At 48.6% G+C, this 15,662-nt stretch overlaps 1 protein-coding gene across 9 annotated transcripts in view; it reads left to right on the forward strand.

The window, feature by feature from the left end:
• NEO1 (neogenin 1) overlaps positions 1 to 8,331 on the forward strand; it is a 186,753-nt gene extending 178,422 nt beyond the window's left edge. For 6 of the 9 annotated variants that reach the window (XM_057421010.1, XM_057421018.1, XM_057421027.1 and 3 more), the window contains 6 exons: positions 79 to 317; positions 955 to 1,047; positions 4,090 to 4,248; positions 5,524 to 5,778; positions 6,088 to 6,224; positions 8,134 to 8,331. In XM_057421010.1, the coding sequence (XP_057276993.1) occupies positions 79 to 317; positions 955 to 1,047; positions 4,090 to 4,248; positions 5,524 to 5,778; positions 6,088 to 6,224; positions 8,134 to 8,217 (967 nt within the window). In that variant the 3' untranslated portion in view covers positions 8,218 to 8,331. Of the gene's footprint in view, positions 1 to 78; positions 318 to 954; positions 1,048 to 4,089; positions 4,249 to 5,523; positions 5,779 to 6,087; positions 6,229 to 8,133 lie in introns of all 9 variants that reach the window. The other 3 variants (XM_057421075.1, XM_057421082.1, XM_057421045.1) reach the window with 2 other exon arrangements.
• Positions 8,332 to 15,662: the final 7,331 nt, after the last annotated feature.

The following is a 15,662-nucleotide window of genomic DNA, read 5'->3' on the forward strand; positions in this document are numbered from 1 at the left end:
CACATTGCAAATTTGCCTTTTCCAATGAGCGAAAGGAATCCTCTATGTAAGAACATTCCGTTTGTTTCCCTTCCCAAGGAAACGAGCTGCCTGCAAATCAGTGAACGGGTCCCACAAGTACAAAGGAAACTCCAAAGATGTCAAACCCCCTGACCTTTGGATCCATCACGAAAGGCTGGAGCTGAAACCTATTGATAAATCTCCAGATCCCAATCCAATCATGACCGATACCCCAATCCCTCGCAACTCCCAAGACATCACCCCGGTTGATAATTCCATGGACAGCAATATCCATCAGCGGCGGAATTCCTACAGAGGTGAGGTTTAAAGTTAACTCTATCTGGTGAAATCACTTTATTGACAAATTGCTCTTGTTTTCCAAGTAGCGAATTGGGTTTGTGCCTAGTTTATAGGGCCCTCTGAAAAGGATGGGTCACACTCTTCGTGCCAAAGTTGTGTGCCCAAGAGTTAAATCATGACTATCCCTTGGTAAATACCAAATAGTAGTCATCTAGCAAGTGTTTCGTGTTAAGTAGTTGAGACACATGTGACGTTCTCTCAGTGGTCAAACACACGATCAGGTTTTGGTGCTTTAACCAGCTGCTGCTTGGCTCTTGAGGTGCGGGTGAGTTTTCACCTGGGGAATGGTTAACTTGTTAACCAGCCAGCATGTGGCTCTGCACTGCCGCTCACTCCCCATAGCTGCGCTGCCTGAGGTTCGGTTTTGCAGTACGGCCCAGAAAGTTTCTCCAGTGCCCAATAAGCTTTACCCTAACTGTCCTCTTCTCCACCTTTTAGTGAAGGATGAAAGAGCTGTTTTTATCAGTTCTGAGTCACAGAACTGCCTACAAAGAGGACAGCCCAGAAATAAAGAGAGGAGGATTGAAGCAGTCTGGTGTGGTACCACAGAAGTCTTGCTGCAGTGGTAAATAACCTTCAGTGTTTTTCCTTCAGGGCATGAGTCAGAGGATAGCATGTCCACGCTGGCAGGAAGAAGGGGGATGAGGCCCAAGATGATGATGCCTTTTGATTCTCAACCACCTCAACGTAAGTCAACAGCCCACCCACTAGCTGGCTTGATATGGGGAGCACCCAAACAACCGTGCTGATGCCATATGCACAGACACACACTCACATACTGCCTTCCTACTTACTGCTCCTAAGTAATTCTGTTGTATCTGCAGTGGAACAGTTCAAAGAAGGTACCCTTAAAAGGAAAAACGGGATTAGGTGTATTTGAGCAAGGGGAGGTGTGCTGCAAAAGTGGGGAAGAGTTAGGAATGTGCCCAGCTGTCCCAGTCTCCAGCAGTGGTGGCTGCAGGTGGAGTTTAGGGAGAGCCTGTGTCACTGAGAAACATGATCAATTAAACAGGGATGCTTACTGTTCTCTGTCTGTGAGTCTGTCCTCTGAGAATCTGTCTTCTCACAGTGGCTCAGGAGCAGCTTCAGAAATGATGCTGAAGTAGTGAATTAGGAAGAGAGAATTGGATAGATCACTGCGTGTTTCAGTGCAAGACATCCCTGCTTGGGAGCTAGTCCCCTAATTTGCCAAGCAGAAGGAACGGCTCTGGCACTGTTCAAGGCCAGGTTGGACAGGGCTTTGAGCAAGCTGCTCTAGTGGAAGGTGTCCCTGCCCGTGGCAGGGGGTTGGAACAACCCAAACCCTTCTGTGATTTATTCTGTGATTTATTCTGTGATTCTGTGAAGGAGTAACATGCTCATCTCTTGGAAAGGCTACCAAAAGCCTGCAGTATGTACTTTAGCTTTGCTTCATGATGTGTCTGTTATCAAATTGATTAGAACATGGCTAGAGCACTGACAGAGCCTGAGATGTTGTGAGTCTGGCAGAGCATACTCTTACATGAGCAGGATATCTGGGGTTTTATTTCTTATCTCTGCATTTCCTTATCACTTAATGATGACTTGAGCAGAAGTGCTGAACTGAAATATTGCTGAGGCAGTAGAAATAGATTTTAATTATTAGAATCAAACAATGTATCTACTTTTCCAATGATGACTCTGAGATGGAAAAAGACTTGGCTAAACCCCCGAACAGCTGGGAACCCTGACAGGAGAGCACAGGTAAAATGCACCCAAGTTAATATGCAGAGACAGAACCATGAGGCAGAATCCCTGTGTGCTTCTCTAGTCTGGGCTTAGACTTCCCTGAGCACCATGGTCGTGGCCAGCCCTGTGCCAGGTGATTGCTACCCTGACCTTTCTGTTAAGTGGGATGATTTCACACCAGTCCAGCGTGTTTCAGCTGTATTTTTGCTCTATTTAGCTGAAGTGAGCACTTGGTTTACGGGGCCTCTTCATGTTTTCTCAAGTGTCCTGATGACCTGATTAGCTCACTTTGTGAATCTCTGACTGTTTCCTTATTTTCCAACCTTTTTACAAGAGTAGTATTTTTTTTTCTTAGTTTTAAAATAAGTAGTGATGCTCCTTGTTTCCTCCTGGTGTTACATGTGTGAGGAAGGAGTGGAGGATGCGGTTTGACACTGATAATCTGTAGCTTGTCTTCTGTCAAATACGGGTATCTAACAAAGGGCATTGCAGCTATTGGATTCTGGTGGTTTCTTGTCCTATGCCAGGTGCTGAAACATGTTGAATTCAGGCTTTTGTGACTCCATAACAAGTTCAGACTGCAGTAAGTCTTACCTTGCACTCCTCTAAGTGTTTCTTCTCTCAAAAGGATGCAGCACTGGATACACAGAGCATCAGATAGACCCATACAGGAGCTGGTGCTGTGAAAGGTGCCAAGTGCTCCATGGAAACAGCGTAGCAAAGTACTCCTGGTACTGTGTTATTCAGTGAGAAAGATACTCAGCATCTTCCATGATCAGTCCCACCTAGGGTGAAAAGATACACAGTTGACAGAGGTGATAGAGTGGTGATAGATATTTTAGGGAGGTGGTATATTGCAGTTCTACCTTTTGCTTGTACTCAAGCTGATGTGATAATGCTGCAGATCGAGTTGTGGGTATGACTTTTTCCTTGCAGCACAAACCCCAGCTTTGATTTCTCATTGTGATACCAGCCCTGCTGCCTTTGCTTGGAAAACCGCTTTGTTTTCCCCCTCTTTATTAGATCTTGCCTTGTCCAGAAGGAGCAAACCAGAAGCAGACATAGCTGGCTTGCTGTGACAGGTTAGCATGATGCACTGAATGTCAGGAAGGATGTGTAAGGTCTTCTGGTGCCTGAGGGCTGAAGATTGGGTTTGTGACTTTGACTTTTTTATTCTGTTTGCAAAAGCTCTGAGGGCTTCCAGCTGTAGGTTTCTATTTTATAGTAAGTGGAAACGTCGATGTAATGTCTGTAGATGCCTTTTTGCAGAAGCTCCACAGAAAACTCTCTGGTACGTGAGGGCCTTTCTCAGCAAGCAGAAGGCAGGAGGACCATTTCGTGTGTTAAAGACTGCCTGCAGATACCTTCCTATGGATTTTTTTTTGCCTCCTACTGTTCAAGCATAGTTATTTACCTCTTAAATCCTAAATGATGGTAATTCACTGTGTTCAGTTTTAGTGTAATTCGCAGTAATGGGGTGTGCCTGGTTAGCTCCTCCTTTGACAACTGGAATACAAAAACCTGAAAGGATATTAAGAAGCAAAGGGCTGGTTTTTTCTTACCACACCACATTTTAGCTCTTCATGTGAACTTTTCCTGGAAACAGCTCATCACAATCTTAATTAGGAGCAGGTGGTACAAGTTGACCTGTAAAGATACGTGTGATGTAGGTCTGATAGCCCAGTGAGTTACTGGCAAAGCCCAGCAGGTTAAGCTGGCTTAGGTGGCAGGGTGAACTTCCCAGGGATGTGGCTTTTCATAGGAGCAGGTTTTCCTCCAGATTCTGCTTTGGAATGCAGAGCTGCAGCCATTATGTGGTTTGGCAGGGAGGGAGCTGAAGTGCTGGAAAATTGGGATTGAAACAGGTCATCTTGGTGTCATTGTGAACCTGCTGAGATTTACTCGCTGTCAGCCTGCGTCCCCTGTTCAGGGGCTTGGTGGGATGGGAGGGATGTGGTGTTTCACTACACGTGCATGCTTGTCTGTATGTTAAGCATTTTTCTGTCTTGTATTCATTCACAGCTGTGATTAGTGCTCATCCCATCCATTCACTCGATAACCCTCACCATCATTTCCACTCCGGCAGCCTCGCTTCTCCAACTCGCAGCTATCTCCATCACCAGGTCAACCCGTGGCCGATTGGCACATCCATGTCCCATTCAGACAGGGCCAATTCCACAGGTGAGACATTAATGAGCAGACAGATTTTGCTCGTAATGGAACGATGAGTGGCAATCAAAGCCTGACACTTCACTTGGTTGGTCTCTGTTGCGGTGTGCCCTGAGCGGGGGCAGACCAAACCCTTGACAGGGTTTTCTGTGAACAGTTTGTGGTGTAGATCAGATGTTGTGATAGGTGATGATGTCCTCGGAAAAGGAAGCTTAATGTTTTATATATAGCTTCAAGTAGGAAGATTCCTTATTCTAGAGCCTTCAGCCATGGAGTCTGTAACATCAGATTAAATCTCATTTAATCTACTTAATACAACAACTTTTATCCTAATTAGTTCCATGTAAAACCAAGAGAGGACAAAAATCCAGCCTTTGCTGCTGAGAGCTGGCTTTGATTGATCTTCCTGAAGCACACAGAGAATTGTGGTGATTCCTATGCAGGATTTTCAGGCCTGAAGCCCAGGCATTTGCTGTAGTTCTTGTAATGTCTCCAGTGAGAGGGTACTTCTAAGTTGCACGTAAGTAATATCATGAGATGAAGTGAATTCTGAGCTTCTCAAGCTTAAGGTTACATTTTAACTAAGGTGCCACAGCCAACAACTTGTTTCCTTATGGAAGCAATTCAGGAGGCTGCAAATACCCAGGCAGATGGCAAGTTGGAGGTTTCCCTTGTTCTCTTTGTACTCCTGAAGTGGCAGCTCTCACAGTCCAGATCGTTCCCTGCATGTGGTCCAGGTAGGATCACGATGCCCTCAATTGAAGACACCATCTCACAGTTTTCTTAGATCAGTAGATTCAGCAGAGTGGAGCCTGATGAAAACAAGCAAATAAAGGCAGCAAGTAAAGGGTTTTCAGTAAGTAAAGGGATTTCAAGTCTATCTCAGGAGCAGTTTGGCTTGTCAGCACATATTATGTATACCTGTTTAAGAAGGCCAATCCTGTGAAATACTCCAGGGTAAAGTAAGATTTGTGTTTCATGCTGTTTATTCAAGGTCTTACTCCATGTGGCTGTTTCAGTGTAAGTCTTGATTTGGTATTATACCCATGGAATCATTCAGTCCTCAGGCTTATTCTGTTATTAGACAGTCATTGTCATTCACCTCAGAACAGAGCAGTTACACAGAGTTGGTGTCATTTGCTACACAGATGGTTAATCTGTGAATTCAGTGCTTAGCTTCTAGCAGTGACCTTGGAAAAGGTACTTGCAGACACTCCTGGTTTCATCTGCCCACAGAGGATATTTCTGTTACAGAAAAGAAACCTCTCCTTGTCGTGTGTGTTGTAGAATCTGTTCGGAACACGCCCAGCACAGACACCATGCCGGCTTCCTCATCCCAGACCTGTGCTGACCACCAGGACCTGGAAAGCACCACAGGGTCCTACCTGGCTAACGCACAAGAGGAGGACTCGGCTCAGAACCTGCCCACGGCCCACGTGCGTCCTTCCCACCCGCTGAAGAGCTTTGCAGTGCCAGCCGTTCCACCTGCTGGTTCCGCGTACGACCCTGCGCTGCCCAGCACGCCCCTGCTAACGCAGCAAGGTGAGCAGGGAACAGCGGGCACAAAAAGGGGGTTTTAAGGAAAAGAGAGACGCTCCGAAAGGGTGAGGGGGAGCGTTGGGCATCAGAGGAAATATGCCAGAGGCTGGGGTGAATTTTGTCTTTCAAGGCCCTTTTATCTGCATCGATAAGCAAGACAAATTGTCAAACTCGGTACTCCATAATTCGAAGTGCTTATTTTCCTCTAATAGAATCCTTTTTATTCTCCTGCTTTCAAGAGCTTTCTGGACAGGCAAAACAATTCATTATCTGGTACAACTGTGGTATAACCGTGTAACACTTTATTTTAAGCTCCTGCCCATCCAGTTCACTCGGTGAAGACTGCATCGATTGGGACTTTAGGAAGAACTCGACCTCCTATGCCCGTGGTAGTCCCCAGTGCCCCTGATGTGCAGGAGACCACCAGGATGCTTGAGGACTCAGAAAGTGTAGGTACTCTTAGCACCGCCAGGGGCTTTCTTTGGCAGTGCTGATCAAACTGTGGTGAATCTCTCTTTAGGTGACACTTGGAAGCTTTAGTGATGTCTGCACTGAGAGTGTCGAAAGGATCACAAGTCCTCTGACTTCCACCAAGCGCTGGTTAACCCATATCCAAAACCATAGTGCAAATACTTTGTACACAAGGCAGTAAATTCAGAGAATAGGCACTTCAGTTTTCAAGTCCTTTCTGAATCTGAAAGTTTAAGAGCATGCCTTCATTCCTAGTTACACAGTACCTAATTTTGCATTCTTCATAGTACTCTGTGCCTAAGGGAGCTTTGGTTTATGACTTGGGCTTCCATACTGGAGCTGTAGTGCCCTACATGTCTTGGTTTTGCCTGCCTCTCTTGATATAAAGAGCATCTTTGTCTGCAGACCTGAAGGCCTCCAGCAGTGCCTTTTTGCTCCCTGTACAGCTGAAGATGATGTATTCATGCTGGCTTTGAGATGTGAGTCATTTCGCTCGGGTTTGCCAGCATACTGTGCCTGGATCCTATGAAAGTCCTGCAGCTGCAGGTTGCTGCACTGCTGCAGAGCAGCCAGAGTGTCACTGCAGCTGGAAGAGTTCGCATTAGTGCCAGAATGAGCCTCAGCCTCAGGGTGATGAGCCGTCTCCCCACATCTGGGTTTAGATACTCATATAGGAGTGTGCTGATTTTGGGGGGAAAATGCATCCAATTGTTGAGCTTCTTTGGAGGCAGCTTTTAAGAAAAGGAGAGGTGTTGGGCATCAGGCACTGGAAGAGCTGTTTTCCATTGAAATTGCAAGCCAAAAACTTACTGCATTACTGGCACAGGAAATGCTGATCATTATTATTACTTCTTGTTTCTTTCTTGCCCTTTCCTTTTGTCACCCTCTTGCTTTCCTTTCTGTATGCAGCCTTGATTTGGTGCACTTTTGCCCTTCTGTCTTGTTGTCATTCCTACTTTATTCTTTTCCCTCAGTTGGTACCAAAAACATACTCGTTAGTTTATTCATCAACTTTGTAATACTGAGATATGGCCATTAATACATTTCTTCATTAATAAGTACAGGCTGCAATCAGCTGAGCAGCAGCCTGAATATTAGACTCTAGCCATAAGGTCTAATAATGGCCTTTAAACCTACAGAGCAGAAACTATGAAGCAGGTTCTGATCTGGCATCAGCAGAGCTGGCATTGGAATACCACGAGCAGCCTGGATGCTGCCTATGGAAGTGGTGCTGAGAGAGCAAAGAGGGTTTGGAGAAAGGCTCCAAGAATGTAAGGGCTTGAAAACCACACGGTACTGGGCAAGACTTGGTCAGCTTAGGAAGGGTTTTGAGATGAATCAGTTCATGGCATCTATCTGCATCCATGCAGTGATGGCAGAATAGAGTCATAGATAGGTGTAGGTTGGAAAAGACCTTTGAGTTGATCAAGTCCAACTGGTGATGATGATAGCTGTATCAGTATAGCTGCAGCTACAGAGATGAGGCTAAAAATGGGGTAGGATTTTAGCAAAGCAAAATGATTCTCAGAGCAGTTCTCCTTTGACCTTTTTTCCAAGTAAGCTGGGAAGATGTTTCTAAAATACCTACTTTGGTTCAAAGGAAGCTGTTATCTCAAAGCAGGAATTGATACAAGGAAAGCAGATAAGCTGGTCACAGCCTTAAAAGTCAGTGAAACTATGAATCACTGCTGCAAAGAGATCTGTGCTTAAAATAGAGACTTGTTTCAAGTTACTAATTCCTGTAACTGTCAATAAATCTGTTCCTGCTTATTCATGTGTCAGGGTCACAATCTGCTCCAGAATCACTGACTGTTTCTCGTTACTTCTTGCTCTGTCCCTCTTCAGAGACAAGAGGTTACCCTCAGTCACTCTTTCCATCTCCCACAGAACTATGAACCGGATGAGCTGACCAAAGAGATGGCCCACCTGGAAGGACTTATGAAGGACCTTAATGCCATCACTACAGCATGACCGCCCTCACCGGGACATGACTCCAGACAGTGTCACAAGTCTTGGGACTCAGCCTTGGAACACAAGGAATTGTACAGAGGAAAAAAAAGAGAAAAAAAAAAAGGAAAAGAAAAAACAAAACTAAAGGAAAACCAGAACGAGGGACAGCCCATGGAAATGGGAACCAACCAGCGTTTGGGCTACAGCTGGTCAAAAAGAGATGACCCTTCTTGTCATCGTCCTGCAATGAAGTCTTTGCCAAGTTGAATTCCAGTGACCTGCTGAGACCGCGCAGGGTGGGATGCAGCAGGCTCAGCTCCAGCATCCAGACTAAAGGAAAGAAAGTGGACTTGAGGGTTGTTTTATTTCTGGTCAGGTTTTGTCTCAGTGGTGTGATTGCCCTGCCTTTTCAGTGTTGGACATTGGCATTTATGTACAATTTTATTTGTGTTTTTATTTTAACTTTTTTTATAAAAAGGAAAAAAAAAATTGTAATAAAAAAAAAGGAAGAAGAAGAAAAAGGAGAAACTGTTGTTTTCCACAGCCTAGACTGAAGTTTGACTGCTTGTTCTATCGTGTATGGAAATTCATTGCCAGTGTGGGTTGTTCTGTTTTGTTTTTTACCCTGCGTATTCTGACGTCCCCTTCTGGCAGTTAATCCATGGCCTTTTTGGGATGCTGCACTGCTCTTTGTAAGCTTTTTTTATTATTTTTATATTATAATTATTAAAAGCCTGACTTTCTCCTCTCATCACTGTGAGATTCCCGCTCTGTTTGAATTGAAATGTAATTTAAAAGGCTTGTTTGTCGCTTTTTGTGCCGTTTCAATATTTTGAGTGGGGGAAAAGTAGCTGGGGAAGGGGAGGGGATCCAGTGGGAGGTTTCATTATTGTTGATTTCCTGTCTTTCTCCATGGACCCGAAAGACTGAAGAAAATGATAGCATCTTCTGTAACGTCCTTCCGTGGACCTTCAGCATACTGTGTCCCTGGTTACTGACTTGCAGTGAGAGTCTCATTGAGAAACGTTAAAAGTCCTGATTCCTCCTGTAAAGTAAGGTGAATCCTTGTGTTCAGATGACACTGCAGCTTGCTTTGGCTCTGTTGTGTTGGTGGTAGTGGACAGTTCTCCTCGTGAAGCTCTGACGTGCAGATGGAGCTCACTGAGCCGGGAGGCAGCAGCTCCTCACTGGCAGTGCTTAGGTTTGGGCTGTGGGGACCTGTTCTCATCAGCACTACACCGTATCGTACTTCTGAGAACACTACAGATGTTCCCAGTGCCACTCAGTTGAAGTTCTGGCCCAGGCCATCTAAACAAGAGCCCTTCCCTAAGGATTCCTCAGAGACAGAAGCAAGGCAAAAGTGTATTATTTTTACACTTCTGGAACCAGTTGAGATGAAAACCGGTGTTAGTGGCTGGGGTGCCGGCGCAGAGCTGTCTGGAAAGGAAGGGAGGATACAAGGGAACTCCTGTGTGAGGGGAGGAAAAGGGGGTTTTCTTTCTCCCTGGCTTGAAGAGAGGGACTGTAGTTTAGCCATTTTAACAAGGCCAGGTTGGACACGGGCTTGGAGCAAGCTGCTCCAGTGGAAGGTGTCCCTGCCCGTGGCAGGGGTTGGAGCTGGATGAGCTTTGAGGTCCCTTCCGACCCAAGAAGTTGTCTCTGGGCAGTCTGTAACAGGTTGCCCACAGAAGCTGTGGCTGCCCCATCCCAGCAGACATTCAAGGCCAGGCTGCATGTGGTTCTGAGCAAGCTGCTCTAATGGAAGGTGTCCCTGCCTGTGGCAGGGGTTGGAGCTGGGTGAGCTGTGAAGGTCCCTTCCAATCCAAACTTGTACTCTGCAGTGATTTTAGGTAAAAAAGAAAATGCATTCAGCTGCCTGAGGAGCTCGTCTGCCATTTCACCTTTAGGCTGAAAGGAAGCTCACAAGTTACTGACTCCTCCTGAGCAGTCAGATGTGGGAGCTGGGACGTGCAGGTAACAGGCATTGCAGGCGAGAGGTGCTGCTGCTGTAGTCCACAGCATCTCTGCTGGATGTCTGGACCTGTTAGAGCAGGAAGAGGAAATGCTGTCATCTGCTTAAATTTAAAACCCAAGAACTTTGCTTCATTCCTGTCCTTTCATCCACCCGAGTAAAGCTCTGGGCCTGTTTTCATGGTCTCTGTCAGCAGAAGGGAGAGCTGAGAAATCCCCCAGAGAGCAACAGGGCTTGGGTTGTATTTTACATCCTTTCTGTTCCAGGACTCCTTGTGGCATCGCTTCTAGGACATTTGCTGGGTTTCCTTCCTGAGGGGGAAGGAAAGGAAATGAATCAGAGCACCACAGGCCACCCGGAAAATGATGATTGGAACTTTTAATCAATACAATTTGGGGCAAAATAAGCTATAGAATTTGTATTTAAATACTAAAATCCACACCTTGTCCTGAAAGGGGGGGGGGGGGGAAGGGGAATGTTTTCCTTTGCCTATTTTTTACCTATACCCAAAGAAATGCCATCCTACATACACAGTGTTCTTAGCTGGTGGGTCTTTGTGAATATTCCTTCTGTATAACACCATGAATGTTAATATTGGCATTGAATTTGGGGAGGGGGGAATATTTTTAATGCTAAAACAACTGTTCAAAGTTGGTTTTTTAAGGTTAAAAAAAAAAAGAGGAAAAATCCACCACCCATTCAGTTCAGTGTACAATCTGTATTGCACTTTTTCACATTTTAATGCTACGTTTTCTTACATCCCCTGTGATTTTCAATTCGGGACATTGTGTATCCTTGTAGTGTCATAGTCAAGCTGGTAAGTGACAGCTTCCCCCAGCCATCTGGGGGGAAACAAACCAAACCTGTATATTGTTTTCTGATTCTCATGTAGCCTGTTTGGAGGACTGCTGTAGATGTCTGCCTTTCTGTACCATTTCTTTGCTTTCCTGTAGTATTTGCTGTATACTCGATGGCTTTTTTTTTTTTAATACCTTCATGTTTATGATTTTGTATTGGCCATCCAATACACTTTTTTTAATCCAACCCCATTCTGGTCTGCTTGGAGAGTTTGTTCTCTTTGTAATGATTCCTGTACGTTTTTTCCTTCATCTGCGGGGAGCAGCGTTGGTATTTTATTGTCCCTTTTCCCTTGTGCTTTAGTAGGTTGTGTCCTCCAGAGAGAGAAGAACGATTCCCTCCTGCCCCATCTTTGGGCAGACACTGAGCGTGTAGCAGCTTTCTGGTTGACTCCCCTTCGTTTCAGAGCTCAACAGTAAAAGTATCACCTTCTTAAAACCAAGCATTAGAAAAAGAGGGGTTTAAATAAGCAAAGGGCCTTTAATAGCCTCAGTAAACCAGTAAATCACAGAAAACCACTACTGGAATTCTTAGAATATAGCACTTTCTGTCCATAGAGTTTAAAGCGCAGTAACTGATGTCCTCAAACTAACTCCAGACTCTGCCTTTCAGTACTACAGCCTCACACTGACCGTCAGCCACTCTCCCCTGTTACTTGCATCCCATGTTCGTGGCAGCCTGAGACCATTCCTCACCCTGAGCCCTGCACACAGCAAAAGGAACTACTGCACTGGTTTTACCCCTCGCTATTTTGCTAGTCACATCTTCCTGGTCACTCATTAAATTGTGCAGCCACACGGAGGTCTTGGGTGGGAGCTGGGCCCTGGAAGTCCAGAGGGATGCCATGATCCTGAAGCTGGTCAGGACTTCTCAGCCATGCCAGCACTGGTGGGGTGTGGGCATGTGTGTGCGTAGAGGAGAGGAGAAATAGGGAACAAAGACATCAGTCATTGTGGTGGGAGTGTCACAAGGCATCTGAGATGCAGACAGACAAAGTGGATATAGACAGAAAACCAACCCTGTCATCTAAAGAGCTGGGCTGGGTCAGCCTGGACAAGAGAAGGCTCCTGAAGGGGAGACCTGAGAGCAGCTCCAGTGCCTGAAGGGGCTGCAGGAAAGCTGGAGAGGGGCTTGGGACAAGGGATGTAGGGACAGGCCAAGGGGAATGGCTTTAACCTGCCAGAGGGGAGACTGAGATGAGCTCTTAGGCAGAAGCTCTTCCCTGTGAGGGTGCTGAGGCGCTGGCACAGGGTGCCCAGAGAAGCTGTGGCTGCCCCATCCCTGGCAGTGCTCAAGGCCAGGTTGGACACAGGGGCTTGGAGCAAGCTGCTCTAGTGGAAGGGGTCCCTGCCCGTGGCAGGGGTTGGGAATGGATGAGCTCTAAGGTCCCTTCAACCCAACCCAGGCTGGGATACTCGGTAACCTCTAGCTTTAAAAGCGAGCATTCCTTGCTAGGTTCGCTGTGCTGCTTGCTTTGCACATCGAGCCCGATGAAAAAAGCACCGGTTTAGCAAGCAGCCCATTTTGAGGCCGGTAGAAGCGGTACCTGCTGGGTATTGTTCCCTTCCGCAGGACACTAGAGGGCAGCGGTGACTTGCTGCTGAACACAGCTGCTCAGCAAACCTCCTGCCTACACCCTTCTTCCACCCACCTCCGAGAGGACACATCCCGTGTTCTGTACGGACACTGCGATACTCTTAATCGACAAATGCCGAGCTGCGGTGTGACTCTAAAACCATCCGTAAGCAGGCACAGCAACATTCCTGCCTCGGAAACAGCTTACCAGCTCCCCAGCGTGATGGGCACCCTGGAAGCCAAAGGGACAGTCATCTCAGCAAGGAAATGCGCAGGGGCTGACAGAAGCAGGACCAGCAGGTTTGGAAAAGGAAAGCCAGTGTGGAATAGTGGCAACACGTACATGAGCGTTAAAAGCAGGAAAAGCCTGAATGTGATGGGAGTGCCAGGCGGACACATAACCTATTCCCTGCCCTTTAGTCATTGAGAATCAGCTGTTTCCAGGTACTTCCCAATTCCAGCTCCTGTTTCCCAACCTTCTTCGGCACTGCCTTTCCTCCAGACCTCCTCTAGAAGTCCCCTGCAGGGCAGCGGCCAGGAAAGCCAGCTCCGTGGGGCTGCAACTCAGAGCAAGCACTGACTTCCCTCGTGGTTCGTTAGGACGGGTTTCTGTGTCCCATCCAGGGATGTCTCGGGACATCCCACCCTCAGTGGTCACTGGCTAGGGGGATGCTGCAGGGTGCACTGCCCACAGGGGGCTGGGCATGGTGGCACTTTAACCTCAGCCCTCCCATTCCAGACACAAATGCACCAGTAACACCACTGCCCGCCTTGGAAACATGATGTAATGCTGCTGTAACATCTGCAAACCCTCCCCACTTGAACCAGACACTGGAGAGCCCTGGTTACAGTACCCTGCACTGCAGAGGCTGGGAGAATGATGAGATGTGCTAGAGATGCAGCGCTAAAATCATCACACGTTAACTTAATCCAAATCAGCAGTACTCACCCTTAGTGGGCTCCATTCAAGGGAAGACTCGAGTGTCAAATGCTCCTCTGCCTTGGGGTTTTGCTGTGTCCCTTTTGCCTTCCTTCATTTTTAGGAGTAGCCCCATTTGTAACCTCAGTTGCCATCCCCCCCGTGGCAGAGCCTCTGCAGCTGGAGCTGGGACATTCAGAGGCACATGGTGGGAAGCCCTGACCCTTAAAACCCTTTCACTGCAGCCAGAGCTCAGCCTCCCAGGTCCCACCCTGCAGAAGGCCAGGGGAGCCGGGGTGTGGACACCCAGGCCTGGGGCTGCAGCACCGCCCGGGGAGGGTGCAGGACGCAGAGGTTGGTCCTTGGGCGCAGCAGAGCCAGGCTGTGACCAGACACGTGCAGGGAGAACCCGGGGAGGGGGTTCCCCAGTGGAACCGGGCATGGCTGCGTCTCCCCCCGCCCAGCATCCTCCGGATCCCAGCCTGGCGTCCTCGTACGTGAGGAGAACACCAGAGCCCGTTCCCCCCCACAGTCACCATGGCAACAGCATCCACTTCATCCGGCCAAGGACGGCGGGGCCGGGGCGCTCCCCTCCTACACGCGGGTTTCCCTGGCAGCTGCTGCCGGCTCCCGAGGCGCAGCCCGGTGCTGCGCTGCTCCGATCGATCTCAGCGCCTGCAGGGAGGACGCGGAGCCCTGTAACGACAGAACCCTGCCACCGGGAAGGACACGGAGGTACCGCAGAGAGCGGCTGCCAGGGAGAGCTCCCCCCGGGTCTCTGCAGCACCCCCGGCGACACCCGCGACCCCTGCGCCAGCCCCACACAGCCCCGAGGGCTGCCCCACGTTATCCGCACCCTGCCGAGCCCAGGAGCGGGCACAGCCAGATGAGGAGGAGCTTCACAGGGGCTCCTCCTGGACCCTGCGGCACCGCTGCCCCCCGCTGCTGGTGGAGTGGGGCCGGGGCCCTGGTGAAGCTGGAAGGATGATGCACTCTGACAGGGGGCTGGGGGGGAAATGCTGCCCAGTCCTAGCACCAAACCTGGTGAAGGGACCCTAAAGACGGGGCACAGGGCCCAGTTACCAACACACTGCAGCACACGGCACCTTCCAGACCCTTTCACTCCAACCGTATCCCCCAGGGCCACCTCCATGGCCAGGGCAACAGAATCCCCAGCGCCGACAAGGTGCAAGCACAAAGCCTTTCCTTCACACGTGCTCCCAGCAGCCTCCAAACGTGAGCTTTGGATACTGACCCACTCACATCCCACCACCCCTAACCAGAGCTGCAGGAGCCTGCTGCAATGAGCCAGGGGCTGTAAGGCTGGAGCCTGCCCCTGAGCTCCACCTCCCACAGGTGCTTCCCATCCCCATTCCCAAGGCCAGGGCCTCTTCCCGGGTTCAGAGCATCAGCCTGAGTGCCCAGCCCAATGCTGCTCCTCACCTGGGCTGGGTCTGGCCCCTGGCCTGGCTCGTCTGTGGGCTGGAAACAGGGCAGGGGCTGGGCAACAGAGTTTAGGTGCGATGGAGGATGGAGCCCTTTCCCTATGCCTTGCTTCAGGTGCTGTGTGAGCCTGGCTGTGAGCCACTGAGCTCCAGTAAAACCCAGCAGGCAAAGAGCAGCATCCTGACAAATGAGAAGTGGATGCTGGGTCCCCAGTGCTTGTGACTCACTGGCTCTCAGAGGATATTCCCCAGGCCCCGGGCACGGGTCTGCCTGTTTTCATGCTGCTTGAACCAAATTCAGATTGTACGTTCCAAACCCTGTGATTTTGGAGACCACTTTGCTGGAGGCAGGGAGGAAAGTGTGTGTTGTGTCCATGCACAAAGTCCCTCCAGGTCTCCTGTTCATCCCTGGGGTATCTACAGCTTCAACCACAGAATTCTGGGGTCACACTTGAGCATTGATGGTAGGGCTGATTTAAAGCTACTTTCAGCATCTTTCTAGAGATAAGTGTATATGCCCTCATTGCTACAGCTTTTGGGAGCACAAGGCTTACAGTGATGTGGTACTAAATCATTGCCACAAACCTTGAGCTGCAAGAGGGCCCTGAAGCACCAGGGGGAAGGTTGATAATCTATCAGGGACATGGCTCCTGTCTGGCAGTGCAGCCATCGGTACAGATGTGGTGGTGGCCAGGGG

The sequence above is a fragment of the Pezoporus wallicus genome, unplaced genomic scaffold (genome assembly GCF_028554395.1).
Source record: "Pezoporus wallicus isolate ANWC-B61680 ecotype Strahan unplaced genomic scaffold, APGP_CSIRO_Pwel_v1 contig_7731, whole genome shotgun sequence".
In the NCBI taxonomy this organism is placed as follows: Eukaryota; Metazoa; Chordata; class Aves; order Psittaciformes; family Psittacidae; genus Pezoporus; species Pezoporus wallicus.